This window comes from Heptranchias perlo, chromosome 18, assembly GCF_035084215.1.
Source record: "Heptranchias perlo isolate sHepPer1 chromosome 18, sHepPer1.hap1, whole genome shotgun sequence".
Classification (NCBI taxonomy): domain Eukaryota; kingdom Metazoa; phylum Chordata; class Chondrichthyes; order Hexanchiformes; family Hexanchidae; genus Heptranchias; species Heptranchias perlo.
Window position 1 is genome coordinate 22,214,606 of NC_090342.1, and position 25,335 is coordinate 22,239,940.

General features: G+C 42.7%; 1 protein-coding gene across 3 annotated transcripts in view; it reads right to left on the minus strand.

Moving 5' to 3' along the window:
• Positions 1 to 6,535: 6,535 nt before the first annotated feature.
• cped1 (cadherin-like and PC-esterase domain containing 1) overlaps positions 6,536 to 25,335 on the minus strand; it is a 208,361-nt gene continuing 189,561 nt past the window's right edge. Inside the window, exons 21-22 of one of the 3 annotated variants that reach the window (XM_067999517.1) lie at positions 9,348 to 9,494; positions 6,536 to 7,499 (exon numbers count right to left, since the gene is read on the minus strand). In XM_067999517.1, the coding sequence (XP_067855618.1) occupies positions 7,266 to 7,499; positions 9,348 to 9,494 (381 nt within the window). In that variant the 3' untranslated portion in view covers positions 6,536 to 7,265. Of the gene's footprint in view, positions 7,500 to 9,347; positions 9,495 to 25,335 lie in introns of those variants that run through there. The other 2 variants (XM_067999518.1, XR_010966204.1) reach the window with 2 other exon arrangements.

Below are 25,335 nucleotides of genomic sequence, written 5' to 3' on the forward strand. Positions count from 1 at the left end.
TTCTCCAAGTGGAGACTAATTTTGTCCTTCAGAATTTTTTCCAATAATTTTCCTACCACTGATGTTAGGCTCACTGGCCTGTAGTTCCCCGGTTTTTCCCTACTCCCCTTCTTGAATAATGGTACTACATTAGCGGTTCTCCAGTCCTCTGGCACATCCCCTGTGGCCAGAGAGGTTCTGAATATATGTGTTAGAGCCCCCGCAATCTCCTCCTTTGCCTCACACAGTAGCCTGGGATACATTTCGTCTGGGCCTGGGGATTTATCCATTTTTAGGCCTGCTAAAACCGCCAATACCTCCTCCCGCTCGATGTTAATATGTTCGAGTATATCACAGTCCCCCTGTCGTATTTCTATGTCTACGTCGTCCTTCTCCATAGTGAAAACAGATGCAAAAAATTCATTTAGAACCCCTCCTACATCTTCCGGCTCCACACACAGATTGCCATTTTTGTCCCTAATGGGCCCTATTTTTTCCCTAGTTATCCTCTTACCCTTAATATACTTATAAAACATCTTAGGATTTTCCTTTATTTTGCTCGCCAGTGTTTTTTCATGGCCCCTCCTTGATCTCCTAATTTCCTTTTTAAGTATCCCCCTGCACTTTTTGTACTCCTCTAGGGCTTCCTCCGTCCTTAGCCTTTTGTATCTGCCAAAAGCCCTCCTTTTTTTCCGAATCCATTCTCGTATATCCCCTGACATCCAAGGTTCCCTGGAGTTCTTGGAACCACCCTTGATCTTTACGGGAACATGTTGCCATTGTATGGTCTCAATCTCCCTTCTGAAAGACTCCTATTGCTCCGATGCGGATTTTCCTACAAGCAGCTGATCCCAGTCCATTTTGGCCAGATCCTGCCTTATCCTATTAAAATCGGCCTTCCCCCAATTTAGAACCTTTATTTCCGGCCCCTCACTGTCCTTTTCCATGACCACCTTAAATCTCACTGAATTATGGTCACTGTCACCAAAGTGCTCACCTACTAGCACTTCTTCCACTTGGCCGGCCACATTCCCTAGAATTAGGTCCAGTACCGCCCCCTCTCTTGTAGGACTTTCTACATGCTGGCTCAAAAAGCTCTCCTGAATGCACGTTAAGAATTTTGTACCCTCTAAGCCTTTTACACTCTGAGTATCCCAGTTAATATTGGGGAAGTTGAAATCCCCCACTATTATTACCCTATTATTTGCACAATTTTCTGAGATTTGCCTACATATCTGTTCCTCTATCTCCCCCTGACTGTTTGGGGGCCTATAGTACACTCCCATCAAAGTGCTTGCCCCCTTTTTGTTTTTAAGCTCCACCCATATGCCCTCATTTGAGGAACCTGCTAATATATCATCCCTCCTTATGGCAGTAATTGATTCTTTAATTAATATTGCGACCCCCCCTCCTCTTATACCTCCCCCTCTGTCTCGCCTGAAGATTCTGTACCCCGGAATATTGAGCTGCCAGTCTTGCCCCTCCCTCAACCATGTCTCTGTGACAGCAACAATATCATACTCCCATGTGTTTATCAACACCTTCAGTTCATCCACCTTATTTGCAAGACTCCTTGCATTAAAATAGATGCCATCCAGCCTTGCTCTTACATATTTGCCCTGTCTTCCAAGCTGACTTGTTTTTTTCTCAATATTTGGCTGCACATCACCCCCTATTGTAGCTCCACTCTGTATCCCATCCTCCTGCCAAGTTAGTTTAAACCCCCCCCAACAGTGCTAGCAAACCTCCCCGCAAGGATATTTGTCCCGCTCTGGTTCAGATGCAACCCGTCCGACTTGTACAAGTCCCACCTTCCCCAGAAGCAGGCCCAGTGATCCAGGAAACTGAAACCCTCCCTCCTGCACCAACTCTTTAGCCACGCATTCATCTGTTCTATCCTCCTATTTCTATACTCACTAGCCCGTGGCACTGGGAGTAATCCAGAGATTACAACCTTTGAGGTCCTGCTCTTTAATCTGCTACCTAGCTCCCTAAATTCTTGATGCAGGACCTCATCTCCCTTCCTACCTATGTCGTTGGTCCCAATGTGGACCACGACCTCTGCCTGCTCACCCTCCCCCTTGAGAATGCCCTGAAGCCGCTCAGTGACATCCATGACCCTGGCACCAGGGAGGCAACAAACCATCCTGGAGTCACGTTTACGGCCACAGAAACGCCTGTCTGTTCCCCTTACGATAGAATCCCCTACCACTATAGCTCTTCCACTCTTTTTCCTCCCAGCCTGTGCAGCAGAGCTACCCCTGGTGCCAGGAAGTTGGCTGCTGCTGCCTTCCCCTGATAAGTCATCCCCCTCAACAATATCCAAAGCGGTATATTTGTTTGAGAGGGGGACGGCCACAGAGGACCCCTACACTGCCTGCCTGCTCCTCTTACTCTGCCTGGAGGTCACCCACTTACTTCCTGCCTGTACAACCTTTACCTGCGGTGTGACCATCTCAGAAAAAACCTTGTGGGACTGGCCTCTGAAATTGACTGATTCGACTGGGAAAACTATTTAAAGGAGCACTCACCTGCAGTCATTTGGATTCTTAGGATCTCTGTGCTTTTCTGTTTACTGGGTTGCCAATGTATTTCAGCTTACCAAGGGTGCGATTTATGCTTCTTTATTTTGGATGAACAGTTGGAGGAAGAGGAAGAGCAGCAGCAGCAGCCTCAGCAACAAGGACCGAGCAACAGTTGGTCCTTTTAGAGCACAGAAGGTGAAGAGTTGAAGGCCTTACTCAGCCCGCAGTCTATAGGCTAGAGTCACTTTCCTAGATATCTCAGAGCAGTGTGTCAGGAGGCTGCGCTTCATCAGGCAGGCTGTTACAGATCTGAGCACCCTCCTGCAGCAGGACCTGCTGTCTGCTGGAGCAAGGGGGCTATGCTTTGCCAGTGGCTGTCAAAGTCACCACCACCTTGAACCTTTTCACTTAAGGCTCCTTTCAGGCTGTTACAGGAGACATCACATGCATCTCCCAGTCTGCAAAGTTACATTAAGCAGGTCACCAATGTTCTCTTAACCACAGCAAATCAGTCCATTACTTTCCCAATGGAAAGAAAGAAGAAAGACTTGCATTTATATAGCATTTTCACAACTTTAGGACTTCCCAAAGCGCTTTACAACTAATGAAGTACTTTTAAAGTGTAGTCACTGTTGTAATGTAGGAAACGTGGCAGCCAATTTGCACATAGCAAGGTCCCACAAGTAGCAATGAGATAATGACCACATAATCTGTTTTAGTGATGTTGGTTGAGAGATAAATATTGACCAGGATACCGGGAATAACTCCCCTGCTCCTCTTACAAAATAGTGCCATGGGATCTTTTATGTCCACCTGAGAGGGCAGACAGGGCTTCAATTTAACATCTCATCTGAAAGATAAGACCTCTGACAGTGCAGCACTCCCTCAGTAATGCACTGAAGTATCAGCCTGGATTATGTGCTTAAGTCTCTAGAGTAGGACTTGAACCCACAACTTTCTGACTTAGAGGCAAGAATGCTACCAACTGAGCTGATAACGTGGATGCACCCACATAGAATGAGAGAGCTATCAGGCATCAGAGGATGGGCCAGGAGCTTTTCTCAAAAGAAAGGCCTATCATTCCATGAATGTACAAGTGGTGTGTGATCATCATCGAAAGATTATGGAAGTCTGTGCCAGTTTCGCTGACAGCAGCCAAAATGCTTTAATCCTGATACACTCATTCATCCTCCCACTATTCCACCCCTCCAGGAATTAGTGAATTTGTCCTTCTAATTCACTTGTTTTATTTCTTATTTGGGTAACTGTCCTCACCCCCCTCCCCCATATGTCCTACTGATCTTTTTCTCATAATTTGTGGCTTACAGGGGTTGATTTTCCCCACGAGCAGACTTTGGTCCATTTTGAACTACATTAGCACCGCAATGGCGGGCTGGAGGTTGAACACCCTGGGGCTACCTATCAACTCCAGGCCGGAAGAAGTTAGGTCTGTTGGGGAGGCCACAATATCTGGAAAGTTGCGGGGGGGGGGGAAGAGAGCCAGAGTGACATTATTTTATGGAAGAAGTATATTGTCTCATACTGCACAGGAGAGATAAATTTATATTACAGGTTATGGTCAACACTTACATATCACACTTAGCTGTAACAATTACCTATCACACCATTAAGTTGCACTGTATTATTTTTCCCCACAAATCACTTAAAATGTTTTTCTGAAAAACTGACATTTCTAAGTACAACATGTAGTTTCAAATAGAATTAAAAAATGTTAAATATTTACACATTTCACAATAAATTACATTGATACATTGAATTGCCATTTGTGTTTTCCAGTGCCTTCATTAAAGCCTCTCCCAAAAGCTTGGGCCTGTTTTGTATCCACGAGCATCAGAAAGCATATTAAGCAGAGAAAGTGTATTGCCTCATCCTAATTTCAGTTCTTTTTTTTCAACAAACAACTGAATTTTGAAGCAAACAGAAAGTCTTTGATTATCATAAATGTTTTGTTAATAGTTCAAAAATCTAAACATTTAATTACTGACAGCAGTCAGACACAAGAAAGAGAGGGTGATAGACAGAGTGAGTGAACTCCAGCCTCATTTCCTGCCTGCAAAGCTTGCTTGGCATCCCCATGGAGGGGTTCCCAGAAAAGATGGCACTGTAGCCTATCTTCAGACTCCTGCCAACCAGAGGATTTGTCAGGATCTGGGGGCAGACCAAAAATTTTAACCTTTCCCAGGGTTTTGAAGTCTAATTGGGACCTTCTGGCTGTCAAATTCCATTCAAGGGCAGCGGCAGATACAAAAAATAACTTAAAAGGCTAATGGAATGTTAGCCTTCATCTCAAGGGTGCTGGAATACAAAGGGGTGGAAGTTATGCTACAGTTGTATGGAGCTCAGGTTAGACCGCATCTGGAGTACTGCGGTCAGTTCTGGGCACCGCATCTCAGGAAGGATATATTGGCCTTGGAGGGGATGCAGCACAGATTCACTAGAATGATACCGGGGCTGATGATACGTTGTGAGGACAGATTGCCTAGACTAGGCTTGTATTCCCTTGAGTATAGAAGATTAAGAGGTGATCTAATTGAAGTGTTTAAGATGATTAAAGGATATGATAGGTTAGATAGAAAGAAACTATTTCCTTTAGTGGGGGAGTCCAGAACAAGGGGGCATAACCTTAAAATTAGAGCTAGGCTGTTCAGGGGTGATGTCAGGAAGCACTTCATCACGCAAAGGGTAGTGGAAATCTGGATCACTCCCCACCCCCCCCCCCCCACAAAAAAAAGGGCTGTAGAGGCTAGGTCAATTGAACATTTCAAAAATGAAATAGATTTTTGTTAGGTAACGGTATTAAGGGATATGGAACCAAGGCAGGTAAATGAAGTTAAGATATAGATCAGCCATGATCTAACTGAATGGCAGAATAGGCTCAAGAGGTTGAATGGACTACTCCTGTTCCTATATTCCTTTCTATGTAATCCTGGGATTGGACAGGATCAGCTGCTCCTGACTAGCGCTAGGGTAGGGGAGGGAGGGAGGGCAAGAAAATCAGCCCTAAGTGTCATTCCTCATCATAATTTGAGTTTCTTTATCAAATGAAAAAACAAATGAGTTGATCTTTGATAGCAAACAGAAAAACTCTAATTATCAGCTGTATTTTGTTGATAGTAATAATAATATTTACATTTTCTTACAACTGAAAGAGAGAGACAGAGATACACATTCAATCAAAATACATTAATTGTTTGTTGGGATCCTTTAGAAAGTCATAAATAGTGCTGCAGGATATTGGATTCCTCCCACCCAGTGCTATTAGACACAAGTACTCAACCTCCCCTCACTGCTGACTGACACCAAGAATCCACCAGGGAGCCAAACCTCACCCCCAGTTCTGCCAAACCCCAGGTTTGGCTTCTATAGTTCTACCAAACCCCACACTGATGCTAGACCAAAGGATCGACTTGTGTTGCCAAGTTCCAGCAGTCCCACTGCAGTGCTGTCAAAATCCAGGGTCCCCACCCAAGTTCAGCCAGACACCAGAACCACTCCCCAGTGTTACTAAAGCCCAGGACCAACATCCTATGTTACCAAACCACAGGACTGCTACCACTGCTACAAAAGTACAGGATTGACCCCAAGTATAGCTAAACTCCTCTACCCAATACTGATAAATACAATATATACCTCCTACTGATACATCTTGCAGTGTAGTCTCAGCTTTTAAAATGGTAAGCGGTAAAAATTAAATGCACATAAAGTAAAAATCTCAGAATACCATTTAATAAAGATACAATTTGAAGTTTTCAGTCACTGTGGCCCCCAGTTATGCCCTAAATGGCATAAGTACCCCCATTGTTATAAAACATCACATCCTTTAATTCAACTTGGGCAATGATGGGGAGATCTACTAGTTTATTGGAATATGTGCTATGTTATTTTTATGGTTATAGTAAAGTTATGTAATAAGATTTATATTAAAAGGACAACCCGCAATGTGACTGAATAATGCCTTTATAAAAAAATGGCTTCAAGATAGACAAATTATATTTTTTCTTTATTCCTATTTTCCAAATACATTGGTACTTAATGCATTCATGTATAAAACATTTGTCTTCCTTAGTGTCACACACTTAAACACGATCAACTTTCATAGAAAAGTTAAAAACATATAAAAAGTATTAAAAGTAGATGTACAAAAATATTAACATTTTGTAAATATAAAACATTCTCTGTGCATAAAATATTTTTAAGACATTTGAGAATACAAGCAGTATTCTAAACTATTTTTTGCAGACCACAAAAAAGGCAGTATAAATACAGGCACTGTGAGGTATATATAATTTGATATCACCAGCAATATCTGGGAAATGTAATTCATAGTGAACAATACATACAAAAATAAAAGCTAGTCAGAAATCCAGCATTATATTGATTTGGCAAAAATAGTGCAGAAAGTGAATGAATATTGCACAGAAAGGATTAAATGGCTTAGTTAAGGACTTCAGATCTCTTGTGTGCTTAATCTTGTGTAAAATACTTTGTTTCGCCTACAGCTGTTCATGCAATTCATCTAGCCAGACAGCGAGTCACATCAATTTTCTGGCTTTCCATCTGCCATTCTGAAGCCTCAAATTTGCAGGGGCACATATTGATTTCATAAAGGTTTAAAAAATGTCACATGTCTTTGGTGGTAGCATTTGTAGCCAATCAGAGAGAAATGGAATACATGCCATGTGGTATTTTGCACTAATCTCAAGGGAAGCAGCAAATTCTAAACTGTAAAAAGTGTCTTTTTTATAGCTGAGTGCTCAGAATATTCAATCTGTTCACACAGATCCTGCTGAGGAGAATTTCTGAATAAGCCTGGTTAATTGGACCATTGACATGATAGTGTGATTTAAAAACAGATAAAAAGTCTTGTAGCGCTGAATGTTTGCTATTACTTGAGTTGTCCTTTCCAGCAAAGAAGTATGTTGAGTGTCTTATTTTTCTATGAATCGTTGATTTGGAAAATTCATATTTATCTACCTAAAAATAAAGGAAAAAAAGAACAATTCATTTGTATATTCCAAAAGAGCATTTATTTTTGACAAGATGTGATTCAAATTGTATCTGGTCAAGACTTTTCTAATTCTATGGTCATGTGTTACATTTTTACTTGAATTGGTCAACTCTGGAACATATTACCCTGGCATCAATGTCCTTTCTATTTGGATTTAAAATATCTAATCAGATAGCTAGATTTTTGGCTCTGACTTTTAACTGTTGTAATATCTCTTTTGACTTCTTCTACTGTTGTCAATTCCTCTTTGTTAGCCTCTTCAGTGAAAACTGAGGCATAAGTATCTATTCAGTATCCTTGCCAATTCAGCATCATCTCCTGTGAGTTTATGTTGCTCATCCCTTAGTGGACCTTCATTCTCCTTTTTTTAACTTATGTGCCTATAGAATGCTTTACATTTCTTTTATATTCTTTGATTTTTTAATTTCATTTTTCCTCTTTGCCTTCCTAATTGTATTTTTAGCCTCTTTCCTAAGCTCATCATATTCCCTTTTGTCATAGCTTAATTGCCACGGACAGAGCAGTTATGGCAGTAGAGCAAAATTACAAATTTTCACGATGAAGTTGGCAGAGATGTCCACTGGCATCCTTGCAGAGGCGCAGCTGTCAAATGTACAGCTCCTCAGAGAGGTCCTAGTGCGGTTTATGCACACATTGGTGGGCTGTTGTCCTCAACCATGCTGGCTGATTCTCCTGTCCTGGACATGCTGGTGCTGTAACTCCTCCTCTATTATGATGGCATAGAGTTGTATGACCAGGGGAAAGTCATCCAATGTCCGAAGTCGATCTGAGTGTGGGTTTGGGGGTGAGGGAAGTCAGGGGTCCCAAAAACATTTTCTGGGAAGAGGAAAGCACTATGCAAAATTAAGTCCAGGTGTCAGTGATTAAAAAATGTGAAGAAAGGAGTTAAAAAAAAAGATATGGGGAAAGGGCAGGAAAGTGGAGTTGAGGTAAAAATCAGATCAGCCATGATTTCATTAAATGGCGGAGCAGGCTCGAGGGGCCGAATGGCCTACTCCTGTTCCTATCTCTTATGGTCTTTCTTGGAAGCCTGTAATCAGTAAGAGAAGTTGGTGCCCTCTTCAGTCCACCAACTCCTCACTTATATTTGTCCGAAGTGCTGGGGGGTTATTAGATTTTTTTTGGGTGCAAAGTTACACCAATTGCAGGAGTGGTGTAAACCCAGGGAACTTTTGTATACTTGAGCAGAGCAGCTATGCTTTGACATGTATAAGATGTGCACTGTTAAAAAGATCAAGGAAATTTTCATTTAGTGCAATAAAGGCATAAATGTACCCAAATTTCCTCGATCTTTTCAGTGAAATAACGGCCTAACAATGGTGTAAGTGCTGAAGATGATGTGGAAATTCAAGGCCAATGTCTTCTTTTAACTTCACCACCCTGAAATGCAGCACTGCATTTTAGCCAGTGGCCTAGTGAGAACTGACAAAACGCACCCCAACTGTGGGATAGATGGATTTGAATTGACAACACAGCACATTTATAGTTGTTAAGCAGCATTATAACTACCAGAGTACATGCCACTGATAATATTTATTCATAAATATTTGCTAATCATTAGCTATAACTTGAATAGTATTTTGTTGGTAGTGCTACAATGTTTGCAAGACTTAAACAAGTTATATCATATATCTTTGCTTAATAAATTAATTAGGGAAAATAAATGAAGCTAGATAGAAGTTACAGTGCTGTAGTTTAACAAGATAAATGCACTTAAAATGTAAGTGTAACATTTTGATTGCAAAAAAAACTTTAGCAAAAACATATTTTTTTTAAAAAAGCAGTTTAGTTACCTCATGAAAATGACATGCACACTTTCCCTGTAGAAATTCTTTATAGCGTCCCATAGTGATACTAAATGTATCAACAACATCATAACCATAGTCCTTTGCCTGAGAAAGTATTTCTGTATTTTCTTTCCACAAATTTTGTACTTCATTCTACAATATAAAAATGTCAAGTATATGAAAATCATATCAAATGTCATATGCATGTCTCTAGCATATTAACTAAAATACAGCCTGGTAAGTGATATAGTGGTTCAGCCTGGGATTAGCTTAAAACCTTTGTTTTGTTGATCGATATAGGTGCTTTTTTATATTTGTTTTCAGAATGTGGGCAACACAGGCGAGGCTACATTTATTGCTCATCTCTGGTTGTCCTAAGAAGGTGGTGTTGGACCTTCTTCTTGAAGCACAGGCGTCCTATGGTTGGCATCTCTGTACAACCTACTGACGCACAGAAAGAAAGTGCAGGAAAGCGATTTACTTCCAGGCCACTGAAATTTTGAAGTAGTTGTACAAATGCATTGTAGTTTGAGTAGGTTTGTAATTTTCATTCCTGGCGGAGAAGTACGTCAATTCTGTTTGGCAGTCCTTGAAGGTCAGATGCTGACACCCAAAAGTGAAGCATCTCTTAATTTGTGACATTAAAACATTTTCCCAGCTTCCTTTGGAAGGAGGGCGATAATTCTGAATTACAAGTTATATTATGAAACTCTAGGATATAATGATCTTCAACAGCTCTGCTAACCATGGGGGACAATTTGTTCCCCATCATGCCCATTTTTTTGGATTAAAATGGGATTTGGGGGGGACCAATTTCTGGGTACGAGCGATCTCCCCCAGAAACGCCTGGGGAGTTCTCCTAAAATGGGTTAGACACCTTGAATATGCTAATCCGAGGCCTAACGCTTGTTTTAGTACCCTGCTGCCAAATTCGGCATACTTGGGCAGAGCATGTACCGCGAATGCTTTGCTCAGTTTTTCTGGGTCTACTGCAGCCTAACCAGCAATCCTTAAAGGGACTGCTGGTGGCCACTGACGGAACGATAAGTAAAACTTTTTTTTACGTGGAGCCAGGAGAAACAAGAGTCTTCCTTCTGGCTCCACAGCAATACTGTAAGCTGCTGAAGGCCCGGGCTCGCTCCCCCATCCTGTTCGCCTCCCCCCAGGACTTAACTGCAGGTCAGTTCCACGTCAGAGCTGTCCTAATTTTCCAGAGCCTCAACTGGCGAGCTGCATCGGGATGTCCGATTGGCGTCCGCTGCACACTGGTTTTATGTAGATAAGGCCAAATTTAGAGTGAGCCGTGGGCAGATATCTTCAGGCGCACGTTCCAAGTGCGCCGACAACTTTGTGCCAGTTTCTGGTGCAAAACCAATTTTGCCGCCCATAATTTAATGTGTTCAAAATTAAAAGGACATCGATGTCCCTCCCTGTAACTGTCCCATATCAGATTGTCAGGAAAAAAAATATGAGCCTGAATGCCATTGGAAATGCTGTTTGATCTGTATAAGGGTGGTATTGTAAGAAGAGCACTAAGGCTGTTAAAAGTTCTGCTTGTCTCTTTTAAAACTGGCCACAGGAATACCCCTAGAGTACTATATTTTCTTACATAGAATTTCATAGAAATTACAACATGGAAACAGGCGGGTTGGCCCAGCCATTCGATGTTGGTGTTTATCCTCCATAAAAGCAATGACTGAACTTATTGAGGAGTCTCCTGAGATGTGTGATGCCAAAAACAGCAGTACTTTGGATTCTGGCTCTTGTTTTGCAGGACAGGATTCATTCATGACTTAAGCACGTTAAAGGCCTTAAGATGAGCCCAGAGAGTTTTGCTGTATGAAAAGGCAATGTAGTTAATTGGACTTTAAATCCATTAGTGTTTCCGTTTACCACACCTGCTGCCATATCTCCAATTGCAACCTTGAGACTATCAAAGGTTTTTATCACACAGTGGTTAAATATTTAATCTCGTGAAATGATACCCTAGGCCTAATTCTGTCAGCCTTAAGCTTCATAGAAAGAGTATCCAGTAGCTTATAAAATGACCAGGTGGCATACGCAATGTAAGTAGTATTTCAAGTGTACTGAGACATAGAAGCTGCACTTTAGGATTTCCTCAAGGTTGTCTCCACTTTCTTCTCAGTGGTGTTGTAATATATCTGCTATGTTGAACTTAGGGAATTTGTACATCCTCAGAAAAGCATGAGGCACTTTTTTTGGTTCCATTGTTTAGTATAAAGGACTACATTTTCTTCAGTTCAATAATTTTAGTGAAAATGTAGACATAAAAAGGAATACAAAGTCAACAGAACGTGCTAAAAAAACTATTCATCAATGTTTAATACTACAGTGAGGGTTCCTACGCCTCAAAAATGGATCAATGAAATAAAGTGAGTGAAAAAGCTGATTTTTACTTATCAACTTGTGCAAAATGGAGCTGCACTGTCAAAAACGAAAATGCATACTTTACTCCAGGTCAGTTACTGACTTTAATGAAGGGGAAGATTTCAAAATATCATCACAGCAGTGGTAGAAATCGGTAGTGCACATGTGTTTTTGGTCAGAGGGCATGAATGTAGCAGTCATTGATAGTTATATTGCAGTGGAGCAGGAGGAGAGGGTGGCCCATGACAGCAGAGGGCATAGGAGGTGCATGGTTCACAGTGGGTATTACACCAGGCAGCAGGTCTACCAAAACAGTGTCAGCTACAGGAGTTGACAGAGGAGCAGTGCATGAGGAGGTTCAGGCTCACCAGGAAGAGTGTGATTAAGGTGTGCCAACTGGTCAACAAAGTGAATTTCTACACAATAAACGAATCACAGGCTGCTTAGAGAAGAATTAATTTTATTTAATTGGACAGTGGTAGTGGTGTACACGCTTAATATGTTTTGCTGTGCGTTTGACTTGTGTGCATCATGAACTTCTCATGCTGCATGTGCATGTTCTACTAAATGCTCCCCTAGTCCCTAGTCTCTACTGGTGGATAGCTGTTCAGCTAACTAGCGAGCTACAGTCGATACAGAAAATCCCTACTTCTGTCTGTGAGTAACCCTAATTCAACCACATCAGTGCCAGGTGTCATCTTTGCTGGAGCCATTGTGGTTCATTTCTTTCAGAGGTAGCAAGGGCCCTCACATGCAGAGCTGCATAATGGCACAGAACTGTTGCTGACTTGAGTGCCAACTCGCTGCTCCTGCACATGCCATGATCAGACAGCATCTTCTCACAAACCCCACTGATTTGTTTGAGTATATGAGCATATATGGTCTCGAAATAATTGCCTGTAACTTCATCAAGTGAGTTGAAGCCAGCTATGAGTGTATCTTTGAGTTTGGACTCCAAAGCAACTATAGAAACAATGAGAACACTCGTGAGAGGTATTTGCATGGTGCCTATAATTTACATTTTTCAGGTTTTGAGTGAAGATGCCACTAGTGTTGTCATATTATCATAGACAGACTGCAGTGCAGACAATCGTTACCCTGTAACAGCATTCATGGGAGACGGCCGTGCCTATTTACATGTTGGACTCCTTCACACTATTCAGATTACCTTTGGATCTTGTATAATGCCCAACATATTGGCATTCAGCACATTGGCCTCCACCCTGTACCAGCTAGAACCTCCTCAACTACCCAAGAGTGCCTTCACCTTGCTTACATAAGATGGCTCACGCTGTGCTTCATCAACATTACTAGCTGCAGTGTGTGCATCTGTGCTAGTGCCTACTTCATGTGAGAGTGGTGACAACTGGTTCTCTGGTGAAAGGTGCTCTTTAAATTGGGTTGGATTGCAACCTGGATTCTACTTGCTCTGAGAAGAAAGCAGATAGTACATTGAATAAATAAGCACACGTTTATTTTGGTACTGCACTGTCATTATGCACTTGTGAACAATTACTGTGTTTGTACATGCTAATGTTACACATCATCCAAATCCTACAATATCTGAATATGGTAAATGCTATGAATTTTCAAAGAATCATAGAAAAGTTACAGCACGGAAGGAGGCCATTCGGCCCAACGAGTCCACACCAGCTCTATGCAAGAGCAATCCAGCTAGTTCCACTCCCCGCCCTATCCCTGTAGCCCTGCAAATTTTTCCTGTCAAGTACTTATCCAGTTCCCTTTTGAAGGCCATGATTAATCTGCCTCCACCACCCTAACGGGCAGTGCATTCCAGATCCTAACCACTCGCTGTGTAATAAAGTTTTTCCTCATGTCACCTTTGGTTCTTTTGCCAATCACCTTAAATCTATGCCCTCTAGTTCTTGATCCTTCTGCCAATGGGAACAGTTTCTCTCTATCTACTCTGTCTAGACCCTTCATGATTTTGAATACCTCTATCAAATCTCCTCGCAACCATTTCTGTTCCAAGGAGTAACAACCCCAGCTTCTCCAGCCTATGCACGTAACTAAAGTCCCTCATCCCTGGAATCATTCTATTAAATCTCTTCTGTACCCTCTCTAAGGCCTTCACATCTTTCCTAAAGTGCACTGCCCGGAACTGGACTCAATGGGCCCGAAATTAGCACCTGCTATCGGGTGCTTTCCTGGCTGGGGGGGGCTCCGAAAATCGGGGAATCCCGAGGTGGGTCGGGAGCCCGGCTCCAACCCACCCACTTCCGGGTTCCCCACAGAGGCACCGACGTGCGCGCGCAGCCCCCGCATGTGGGACTCCCGCAGGCAATTAAAGCCGGCGGGGTGCCACTTGACAGTATTTATTCAGGTATTTCAGGTCATTAACAGATCTGATTAAGGGAATATTTCAGGAGGGGTGGGATTTTAGAAACAACTGGGACTGTTTCCCGTACTGGGGGAAACACTCCCAGTTGAAATGGACGTGTTGCAGCTATCAGCCTGTGGCAGCTGCAAAGGTCCATTTGACAGATGTGGGGGGGGGGGGAAGACCCTCACTCATTGCAGGAGGCCACTCCGTCACTTTGAACAAAGTTTGGCCTCCACCACCCTCCTCCTAACAATCAAATTCACAAACTTGCACACTTACCCCGGGGTCCAGACACATGTACCTACATTGTGGACCCCCTCAGATGTACATCTTCCGGATGGGGGCCGCCGTAGCTGCAGTCATGACCTCCTCGGAGGGCGAACAGCATCACCAGCCTCGCCGGCCACGCCATCCACCTCTAACACGTGGAGCTCCACAACACAGTGCTGTGACACATCCACCTGCACAGCAGAATGGAGGGCAACCGCAGAGAGAGATGCTACGCAGAGGGTGCTACCCTCGCCAGAGGGTCCACAGACCGAGGCTCAGCTTCCTGGACTTCTCTGAGCAGCAGTGCACACAGAGGCTCAGAGTCACTCGACATGTCGTCGTGGAGATCTGCAGCCTTCTTCATGCCGAGCTGCTCCCGGCTGGCCCGAGCACCATCTTCTTACCTGTCGCTGTCAAAGTCACCACTGCCCTCAACAACTTCTCCTCCGCATCCTTCCAGGGTGCCACCGGGGACATCGCCGACGTCTCTCAGTCGTCTGCACAAAAGAGCCCAGCAAATACACCTACACCCACTATACAGTGACATAATGGGTGGCATCAGTTGTGGGTCTTCATTGTGATCCTCAGGAAAGGGCATTATTGCACAAACCAGACAAGATTTGCAAAGACGTGGCAGTAGTGGTGCCAATATAATATGTGATGTGAGTTGGTCAGAAATCAAATATAAGTAAAAACCATGTCAAACCCTCAAACACCCTTCTGCATCCCCTTCATGCTCACAACACGTTTTCCTTACGCTGCCTACTGCACATATGTGATGCATGCCCTGTGGCTGCAGCACAGGTAGTGGCAGGTTGATTGAGGCTGACCGTGAAAGAGATGCATGAGAGGGTGAGTATGAGATCGAGCCATGAGATTGTATGAGGATTGGGTTGAGTGGTAGTGGCGGGATGAGTACTGGCGAGGTGAGTATGTGCAGGTAAGATGAGGATGAGCTTTGAGTGGGTGTGAGGAGTGATGTGACAGAGTAGTGTTGGCAGTGCAGAAGGAGATGTGGGGTGGTGGCGGTGATGTGGCAGACGGAGTGTAGGGGAATGAGTAAGTGTACTCACTTTGGCTGACCTACTTAGGTCATTGCAGCGCCTCTTGCACTGTATGCAGGTGCGTGATATGTTGGTGGTGCAGGTGACCTCCTCTGCCACCTCGAGCCAGGCCTTCTTGGTGGCAGAGGCAGGCCGCTTCCTCCCGCCCGCCGGGGGAAGATTTCTGTCCTCCCCCTCCTCCTCACCCCATCCAATGATACCTGGAGTGAGGCATCATTAACCTGGGAGCAGCCTTCCCCCTGGACTGCTCCATGCTGTAATTTTTCCTATTTGTTGCAGCATCTGTCAGTGGAGGACTGCCCCTCTAAATAGAGCTCCTCCAGCTGACAGACCCTTGCTGCGCATGCGCAGTCCGCCCGACGTGCAGCTCAGCAGCGGGGAACCCGGAAGACCAGGTAAGTGGATCCAATTAGGCTGCGATCGCGCGTGGGTCAGACTGATTTCACTGGGCGCGTTACCCTCGCGCCCAATTGCCCCCCTGCCGCGAACCTGCAGCCCTCCTAATATCGAGCCAAATACTCCAGTTGTGGCCGAACCAGTGTTTTATAAAGGTCCATCGTGACTTTCTTACTTTTGTACTCTATGCCTCTAATTATAAAGCACAGGATCCCGTATGCTTTTTTAACCACTTTCTCAACCTGCCCTGCCACCTTCAACGATTTGTGTACATATGCCCCCAGATATCTCTGTTCCTTTACCCCTTTTAGAATTGTGCCCTTTAGTTTATATTGCCTCTCCTCATTTTTCCTACCGAAATGCATCACCTCGCATTTTTCTGCATTAAATTTCATCTGCCACTTGGCCACCCATGCCACCAGCCTATCTATATCCTCTTGAAGTCTATCTCTATCCTCCTCACTGTTCACTATCCTTCCAAGTTTTGTGTCATCTGCAAATTTTGAAATTGTGCCCTGTACACCCAAGTTCAAGTCACTAATATATATCAAGAAAAGCAGTGGTCCCAGCACCGACCCCTGGGGAATACCACACACCTCCTTCCAGTCCGAAAAACAACCGTTCACCACTACTCTCTGTTTCCTGTCACTTAGCCAATCCTGTATCCATGTTGCTACTGCCCCCTTAATTCCATGGGCCGCAATCTTGATGACAAGCCTGCCATGTGGCACTTTATCAAATGTCTTTGAAAGTCCATATACACCACATCAACTGCATTGCCCTCAGCGATCCTCTCTGTTACCTCATCAAAAAATTCTATCAAGTTAGTTAAACACGATTTGCCTTTAATAAATGCGTGCTGGCTTCCCCTAATCAATCCACACTCGTCCAAGCGACTGTTAATTCTGTCCCGGATTATCGTTTCCAAAAGTTTCCCCACCACCGAGGTTAAACTGACTGGCCTATAGTTGCTGGGTTTATCCTTACACCCTTTTTTGAACAAGGGTGTAACATTTGCAGTTCTCCAGTCCTCTGGCATCACCCCTTATCTAAGGATGTTTGGAAGATTATGGCCAGTACTTCCGCAATTTCCATCCTTACTTGCCTCAGCAACCTAGGATGTATCTCATCCGGACCGGGTGACTTATATACAGCTAGCCTTTCTAGTATCTCTTCTTTATCAATTTTTAGCCCATCCAGTATCTCAACTATATCTTCCTTTACTGAGACTCTGGCAGCATCTTTCTCCTTGGTAAAGACGCAAAGTACTCATTTAGTATCTCGGCTATGCCCTCTGTCTCCATGAGTAGATATTCTTTATGGTCCCTAAATGGCCCCACGTCCTCTTACTACCCGTTTACTGTTTACATGCCTGTAGAAGACTTTTGGATTCCCTTTTATGTTAGCTGCCAGTCTATTCTCATACTCTCTCTTTGCCTCCCTTATTTCCTTTTTCACTTCCCCTCTGAACTTTCTATATTCTGCCTGGTTCTCACTTGTGTTATCAACCTGACATCTGTCATACGCCCCTTTTTTCCGCTTCATCTTACTCTCTATCTCTTTTGTCATCCAGGGAGCTCTTGCTTTAGTTGCCCTACCTTCGTCCCTCGTTGGAATGTACCTAGACTGTACCCGAACCAACTCCTCTTAAAAGGCTGCCCACTGTTCAATTACAGTTTTGCCTGCCAATCTTTGATTCTACTTTACCCAGGCCATATCTGTTCTCATCCCTCTGAAATTAGCCCTCCTCCAATTGAGTATTTTTACTTTAGAGTGGTCTGTGTCCTTTTGTGCTCTTTTCCAATCTCCACAGTCCCTATGTGGCCCTCTTGCATGGATCTATAATTCAACCGTTAATTCTTAAAGATTTCTGAATGGGGATTATAAAAATGCTGGTTATGAAACTGTTTATGAATGGGGAATAAAAGGCAAAAATGCACCAAGTCATAGGATAAATAGAACAAAGAAATTTTAAAAAGTAGATTTATAACAGTTTGCTCATAAAAAATGAGCTGTTTCAAGCCTGGAGGTAAATTTATTCCATTCTACCACCTCCAAATATATGCACATTTAAGCTTTAAACATAAATACAGTGTAGATTGAGACATGATAATTTGGCTCATGGAAATTCCTTCATGCAATATATTCTCTCTCCCATCATTTCATGTATAATGTAATTTGCATAACTGCAATTTTATTTTATAGCTTACTTTTTACATTCTTACAAACAATTTTCTGTGTCATGTCAGTGTTTTAATTTATATCTTTATCAACTCTTCTGGTAAAATTGCTGATGAGCTGCTTGAGAAGCAGATACTTTGTTATTGACTACTGGTAGTTTTGCTCCTACTAATGAAATCACTCTAAATTTGGGTAGTGGGTTGTAAATTAAGAAGAAAGATGGTCATTTTTCAAATAAAGGGAAATATGGACAAAGTGTCTTGTTCTACAATTATCAATCCAGTTCTTAAAAAATATATTATTTGCAACCCCTTTCCATTTCTTCTCTTTGTTTGCATTTTTCTCTAACTAAGAGGGTAGCCCAGAGACCTGGTCCCAAGTCTTTAGCAATGTTCCCTGTAGCTGGCTACTAGGAGGTTATCATCTAGCTCCAATGATAAGTAGTCCAGTTGTCAAAATAATAAAGAAATAGTTTGCAATTTTATTTTAAGCAGAATTACAATACACAATTAGGTTATTTGCAACGACACATTGAAAACAAAACACAATTACAAAAAATAAATGTTGACGGTTCAGCAACATTGCTTCAAGTCACAACACTAGGATAAAGGTCTGACCTGAAGTGTCTTTAACATAGCAGAAGTTGCTATGTTAAAGACACTTTCACTGATAGTAAAAGTGCTGTAGATGGTGCATTGTTCAATTAAATAGCTGGGGAAAGGGAAGAGTACAGGGGCGTTATTATCGAGGAAGTGGTGGCTGTGACTGTAATTTTAAAGCATGGAAAAATAGTATGGTGATTGGTTCTAAGCAAAGGTGGCTTATTGTGGATGATAATTATTGATTGCAGCAAGTATATTTTATTTGTTAAATATCATTTTGTTTGATTGTAATTATTGAAAAGATACTGTAATATTTTAATCTAGTGATATTATGGTTCAATAGATGTTATAACATTTCAATTTTTAAAAAAATCAGTTAATTAATTTTTTTGTGAAGATGCAATTCATTTTTTCTTGTTATATTTTGCTTCCTCTTTTTTTCCTGGCTTCTTGGACTCTTCACCAGCTATGAGAGAGGGATGAACAGGTAAGCTGCTCCCAAGCCTTTGTCAATGCTGCTCTGAAGTGTCCTAGAGGAGTACTGAGAACAGCCTGGGGAATGACTGGTCTCATTTTGGCATTCCTCCACAGAGACACAGCTGAGATTGGGTACAGTAGGTGTCAGCTTTGCTTAGTTCATAGCACCTTCACTCTATTTGTCTTAGATATTTGTGGGCCTGAGTCTCATACAAATACTTGAACTCAAAACCTAGGCTGGTACTCCAGTGCCGTCGAGGGGCTGCTGCACTGTCAGAGGCACTGTCCTTTGAATGATGCATTAAACAGAGGGTCTGCCCACCTGCTCAGGTGGACATAAAAGCTAAAAACATGGGAAGACAATAGAGTTGGCATTCTAGAAGGTCAAGTTCAAATGGGCTCAAAGGCCTTCTTCTTTCAAATCTACAAGAGAAACTTAGGAATGTAAATGATTAAAACTGTTACTGTACCATCCTTTGAAATTCAGTCTAGTACTTAATTGCTAAAAATTCTACAAAATATTTCACTTGCCTGTGTATTAATACTGCATGACAATGATTTATTACTTATAAACTATATAAAGATCTTTGAATGAACTGGTCTGCGGTAATTATCAATAAAAATAATTGTCATCATTTCTTTCTGATTCCCTAAAATTTGTGCCTATAACTTCAAAGGCAGAAACCTCTTCTAATACATCACATTATCTGCTCTCTGCTCCAATACAGAGCTAGTTATAGCAGCAAGCCTATAAAGAAAATTGGTTCTTGGATGCTGCTGGCACAAACTGTTGTTTCAGCTGATGCAGACACTAAACAAAACACAGTGCTATAAAATTTGTATTAAACCTTTTGGGACATTTGGTCCTGTTGTAGAAAGATGTGTAAATTTTCAATCACTCCGGTTTACTGCGTATTTACATTTAAAATAATTTAGAGTTTTAAATATGAGTTATGATCAGAATTAGCTTCATATATTCCATTCAGGTGAAAAAAATCCATAGCCACATGACAAAATAATGACCACTACCTTTTTATAAGATTACTGAGCGAGCCTACTTCAACATCAATTTTGAATGAAACATACATTTAATTGTTAAACAAATTAAAATCACTAACTGCTAACTTTTCTGGCTTTATGTCATTGATTGATTCTAAGAAGTTGAACTTAAAGATCTTTACATAGTTTACTGAGCTCTATCAAATCAAAAAAAGTTTTTTTATGTAATGAATCATACCAGCCTACAAATAAATTACTGTTGGGAATAATAGCAGATGAATTTTAAAATGTTCACATGACATTCCTCAGTTCATTATTTTAGCAGAGGCTTTAACTCATTTAAAATAGAATGTTTAATGCCTGCATAATAACCACTAAATTTTAGACTATATTCTTTAGCTATGAATGGTATACTTTCTACTTTTCAAATTAATTTGGATTTTAGCTTCATTACTAATGAATACAGTGTACTATTAAACAAATTGATATTGCAAGGCTCCAGTGGTCATGTGTAAAGTGGAAATCAAAGCTGCTTGGATGGGGTTTGCGAAGCGAATGAATTGAGCCTCCCAGCTCCATAGGGAACAAACAAGAGAGAAGTTTTGGGGTATTAAGTGTGCCAAAGTAACTAAACCCACATTTACATTTTACTTGTGGGCCAGCCTTTGGAAGGGAGCTGGTTAATGAACAAAAGGCTTTGATGACATTTTTTGAGACTCTGCTGAACACCTTGCAAGGGCTTTAAAAGAATGTGTAGTGCACCTCCGACCTCATGGCCCAAACCAAAATTGTGAGCAGTAGCACCCTCCGGGAGGTAGCATGGAAAAAAACGTTTTCCTTTTCTACATACTCTTTCATTACAGAGAAGCCATAGGATACACTTTTTGTAGGACATATAACTAGCCCTTACTAAGACACAAATGTTGTTTTGTGTGCTCAGAACCAACACTGCCACCAGAACTGATATGCCTGACTCATTGGAATTCACTCACATAGGGAGGGATGTGTACTGACCACAGGGTTGGCTGTCCATGTGCTCTACCAATTTCTAACTTTTGGATGCCTTGTTTTCCAGAGAGTGTTGCTCATAACCATGGTAACAGATACACACTGCTGGGGGATTTCCCATTGGAAATCTGTCCAGTTTTGAAGAAATGGCTCTAGGCATTTTTGATCTGGGGGCTGTAAAAGGAGTTGGGGAAGGAGAGTTTGGAAGTGTGCTGCCACCAGCCAGCAAATATCCTTTTTTAGTCTCTCACTTATCTTGCTTAGTAACATTTCATAACAGTAGCATGCATTGTTATTTTACCTCTCTTGGAACGTATTCCATCCTGAAACCCTTGTTCCATATCTTACTTTTCTCTTCCTATAAGGTCTTTCCAAGATGAATTAGTGATAACTGAGGTCAGCCTGAACCTGCGTATCACATACTCCATCTGGTGTAAGAATGATCCCAATTTGAAGAGGGAGGGAGTATTGAGGGGGAAACACTGAGTGCAGCACCCATCACAAATGAATAGGAGCAAGTGGAATTGGTAGAATATAAATAAACCCAAACAGTTTCTGTCATGAACGCTGTGAATGGAGCTATAGAACCTCTGACTGCCACTTTTAAGGCAAATGGTGGCCTATACCAGGAGTTCCCACATCTCCACAAGGTCGAATGTGAACTCCATAGGTCGGGTCCAAGCTAGGCAAGTGGCCTGGACCCCTGAACAGCAGGATATTTTTTATTTTAATTTCTTTTGTAGATTGGCCCCCTTGCACAGGTTGCTGAGGCGACCATGACCAAGATTGAGTGGGACCTGGGTGTATACCCGCCCATCCTCGGGTGAGTTTCCGGCCAACATGGGCAGGCAGGTGCCACAGATGTGTCCAAACTGGCATCTGCCTGTCCCATGTAAATGAAGTGTCTTTGTTTCTTCATGTAACTCTTGACTTTTCTGTGGCTGCTCACTGTTCTTCTATTGGAAGCAAAAGATTAGCCAAAACAAAATTTCCCCTTCCCTTTAATGGCAAGTCAAGATCTGCTGCCATCCTGTTTTCCCACCCCCAGACAATCATGCTGCTAGCCAGGCTCCCTGTTCCCATTTTTCATGCACAAAAAGTCCATTAAAATTAGGAGGAAAGACTGGTCTTGCAAAATTGCCTTCCTCATTGCCAGCGCAGACTCGGCCCAAGCCATAGGCAGACACTGTCCCGATTTTGCTACCTTCGTAAAATATAGTCTACCTGTATTAAGCTGCCTGTTGGGTTTGATGCATAATGTCTACGTTCTGTATTTACTTATTCAACCAAAAAGATCCTGTAAATATCAGTCTTCTAATGAGCCAGATGCATAATTGCAAGTAGTAGAACAATGCCATGGAAATGCCATTAACCTCTTTAAAACAAAATATATATTTTAAAGTCAAGCAATGTAATGCATCCTGTGTTAATGGAAAATCATGCAGAGAAAACTTTTAGTTTGCATCTATTGTAGGCTGGGAAATATCATTTCTTTGTGGCTTAAATTAAATTACCTAATGGCTAATACAAAGATGCCCTTTGTCACTGAAACACTTAAAGCTACACTTATGTATGAACTATATAACAATAAAGCACAAATAGGATGACAGGTAAACTTAATAATTTACTGTTCCATTTGATCAGCAAGTGTATCATTTATTATGTTGTACCACAAACTTATTGAACATATGAAATTAAAACTTTTAGACATACTACAAACTTGAATTGAAAATGATGGTCCAAGACCACAAAGCATGGAGAGCAGGGCACCACAAAGATATCACTGAAAGGGTCATTGCAACACTGCGAGCTGCAACCTGCCTGATATAGAGGCCTCTTTGATCTGTATGCCCAACATAACCCATATAAGCTACAGACAGACCCCAACTATGTTAATGGATATAAGCACCAGTAACTTCAAAAATAAAATAAATTAACTAGAGATCCTGTGATATACAGACGTGTTAGAGGGTATTTCCCAGTGATGACATGAAGTCTGAAGGAACAACTGCAGTAGCCATACTCTCATAATGGTTTCCTTGTGGGTTGGGACTACAGTATGATGCATAACATTAGGTCAAACACATTTTGTCCATCCACTGCATCACCTTAATAGCAGGTGGGCTCAATATTAGATCTGATCATGTTACTAACCAATGAATGGTTGATATTCCAATTAAGTAATATGAAGCAAGGGGCCAGATTCTTTTCCATGATCCCACCTGAAATTGGATGGGATCATGGCAGAGAATCATGGAAATAGCAGGCAGTGAGGCTTACCATGCCTCATCACCCCATCCGGAATTCCTGTCCCTCCACCCCTGCCACTAGCCATTTCTTCCCCTCCCACCGTATGCAAGTGGGGGTGGGGGCAGGCCCAGGAGTAATTCCCTCCCATTTGCCCCTGCTTACCGGTGCTGCAAAGTGGAAGGTGGCTGTAGGCCCTGGGAAGTGGTGGTAATGACCCCGGCCTTTTCCCAATGGAGGGAGAGGGCCTTGTAGCAGCCTCCTCTCCCTTCATTCTGGTCCCCACTTGTCTTCTTGTGTAGGCCTCAGTCTGTGACGAGGCCTATCAGGATGCCGATCTTCTCATCTTCAGGGTGCTTCTAACCCTTTAATTGCAGCACCATCAGGATTTCACAGCTAAGCAATGGCACACTCCCCCTTGGTGGCGGGAAAGCCACCAAGAGCCAATGTATACGGAATGATCTCCGACACAGGAATCCGGTTGGGGTTCTGGTGTTGTTAGAGGGGTGGGCAGAAGCCCCCCCAATGGAATGCTATTTCTGGGAGGATAATCCTTGCGATGGTGTCCAATCTTTTGGAGCAGTGCATGGGTGCATATGCCACATCTAGTGAGTGGGCTGTATATGTTTGAGTCATCTTTGAGTAAGGCAGCATCATAATTAAACACCACATCCAACTCCCAAACTATTTTGCATTTCTGGAGACCTTGAACAACATCATTTCCACCCCCTTCACCTCTGTCTCTCCTCTACTTCTATCTGTATTTTTCTTCTTTCACTTCTGTCACTCTTTCTTCCTTTACTCATCTTTTTGTTTTCCCTTTTTCAGTTCCCCTTTCTTACTCTTCTCTTTTACCTCTATCCTGTTTCCCTCTGCTCTACATCTGAGCGTACATCTCTCTAGTTTCAATCCTATCTTCCCATATGCCCTCTCTAAGCTTATCTTGCCGATGAGACCCTCCTCCTGCTTTCTCGACCCAATTCCCACTGAACGGTTGACTACCTAACTTCCCTTCCTGGCCCACATGCTAGCTGATATTGTAATTGGTTCCATCTCCTCAAGTACTGTCCTGCTTCCTTTCAAATCTACCTTCATCACCTTTGACCCCTCTGTCCTTCCTAACTACTGCCCTCATCTCCAACCTCCCTTTCCTCTCCAAATTCCTTGAACATGTTGACGCCTCCCAAATCCATGCCCATCTTTCCTGCAACTCTATGTTTCAGCCTCTCCAATCTGGTTTCCGCCCCTGCCAAAGCACTGAAACGGCCCTACTTAAAGTCACAAATGACATCCTCTGTGACTGTGATGCACTACCTCCTCATCCTTCTCTACCTATCTGCAGCCTTTTTTCACGGCTGACCACACCATCCTCCTCCAACACCCCTCCTGGGGCTGCCCTTGCCTGGTCCCACTCTTCCCTATCCAGTCGTAGCTGGAGAATCTCCTACAATGGATTTTCTTCCCGTTGCTGCACCATTACATCTGGAGTTCCCCAAGGATCTATCCTTTGCCCCCTCCTATTTCTCATATACATGCTATCCCTCGGCGACATCATCCAAAGACATGACATCAGGTTCCACATGTATGCTGATGACACCCAGTCCTACCTCACCATTACTTCTCTCAACCCCTCCACTGCCTATGTGTTGTCAGACTGCTTGTCCGGCATCCAGTCCTGGATGAACCAAAATTTCCTCCAATTAAACATTGGGAATACTAAAGCCATTGTCTTCAGCCTCCGCCACAAACTTCGTTCCTTAGCCACTAATTCCAGCCCCCTCCCTTGCACTGTCTTAGGCTGAACCATACCGTTCACAACCTCAGCGTCCTATTTGACCCTGAGCTGAGCTTCTGCCCCCATATCCTGTCAATCACAAAGACCGCCTACTTCCACTTCTGTAATATCGCCTGCCTCAGCCCATCTGGTGCTGAAACCGTCACCCATGCTTTTGTTACCTCCAGACTCAACTGTTACAATGCTCTCCCGGCTGGCCTCCCATCTTCCACCCTCCATAAAC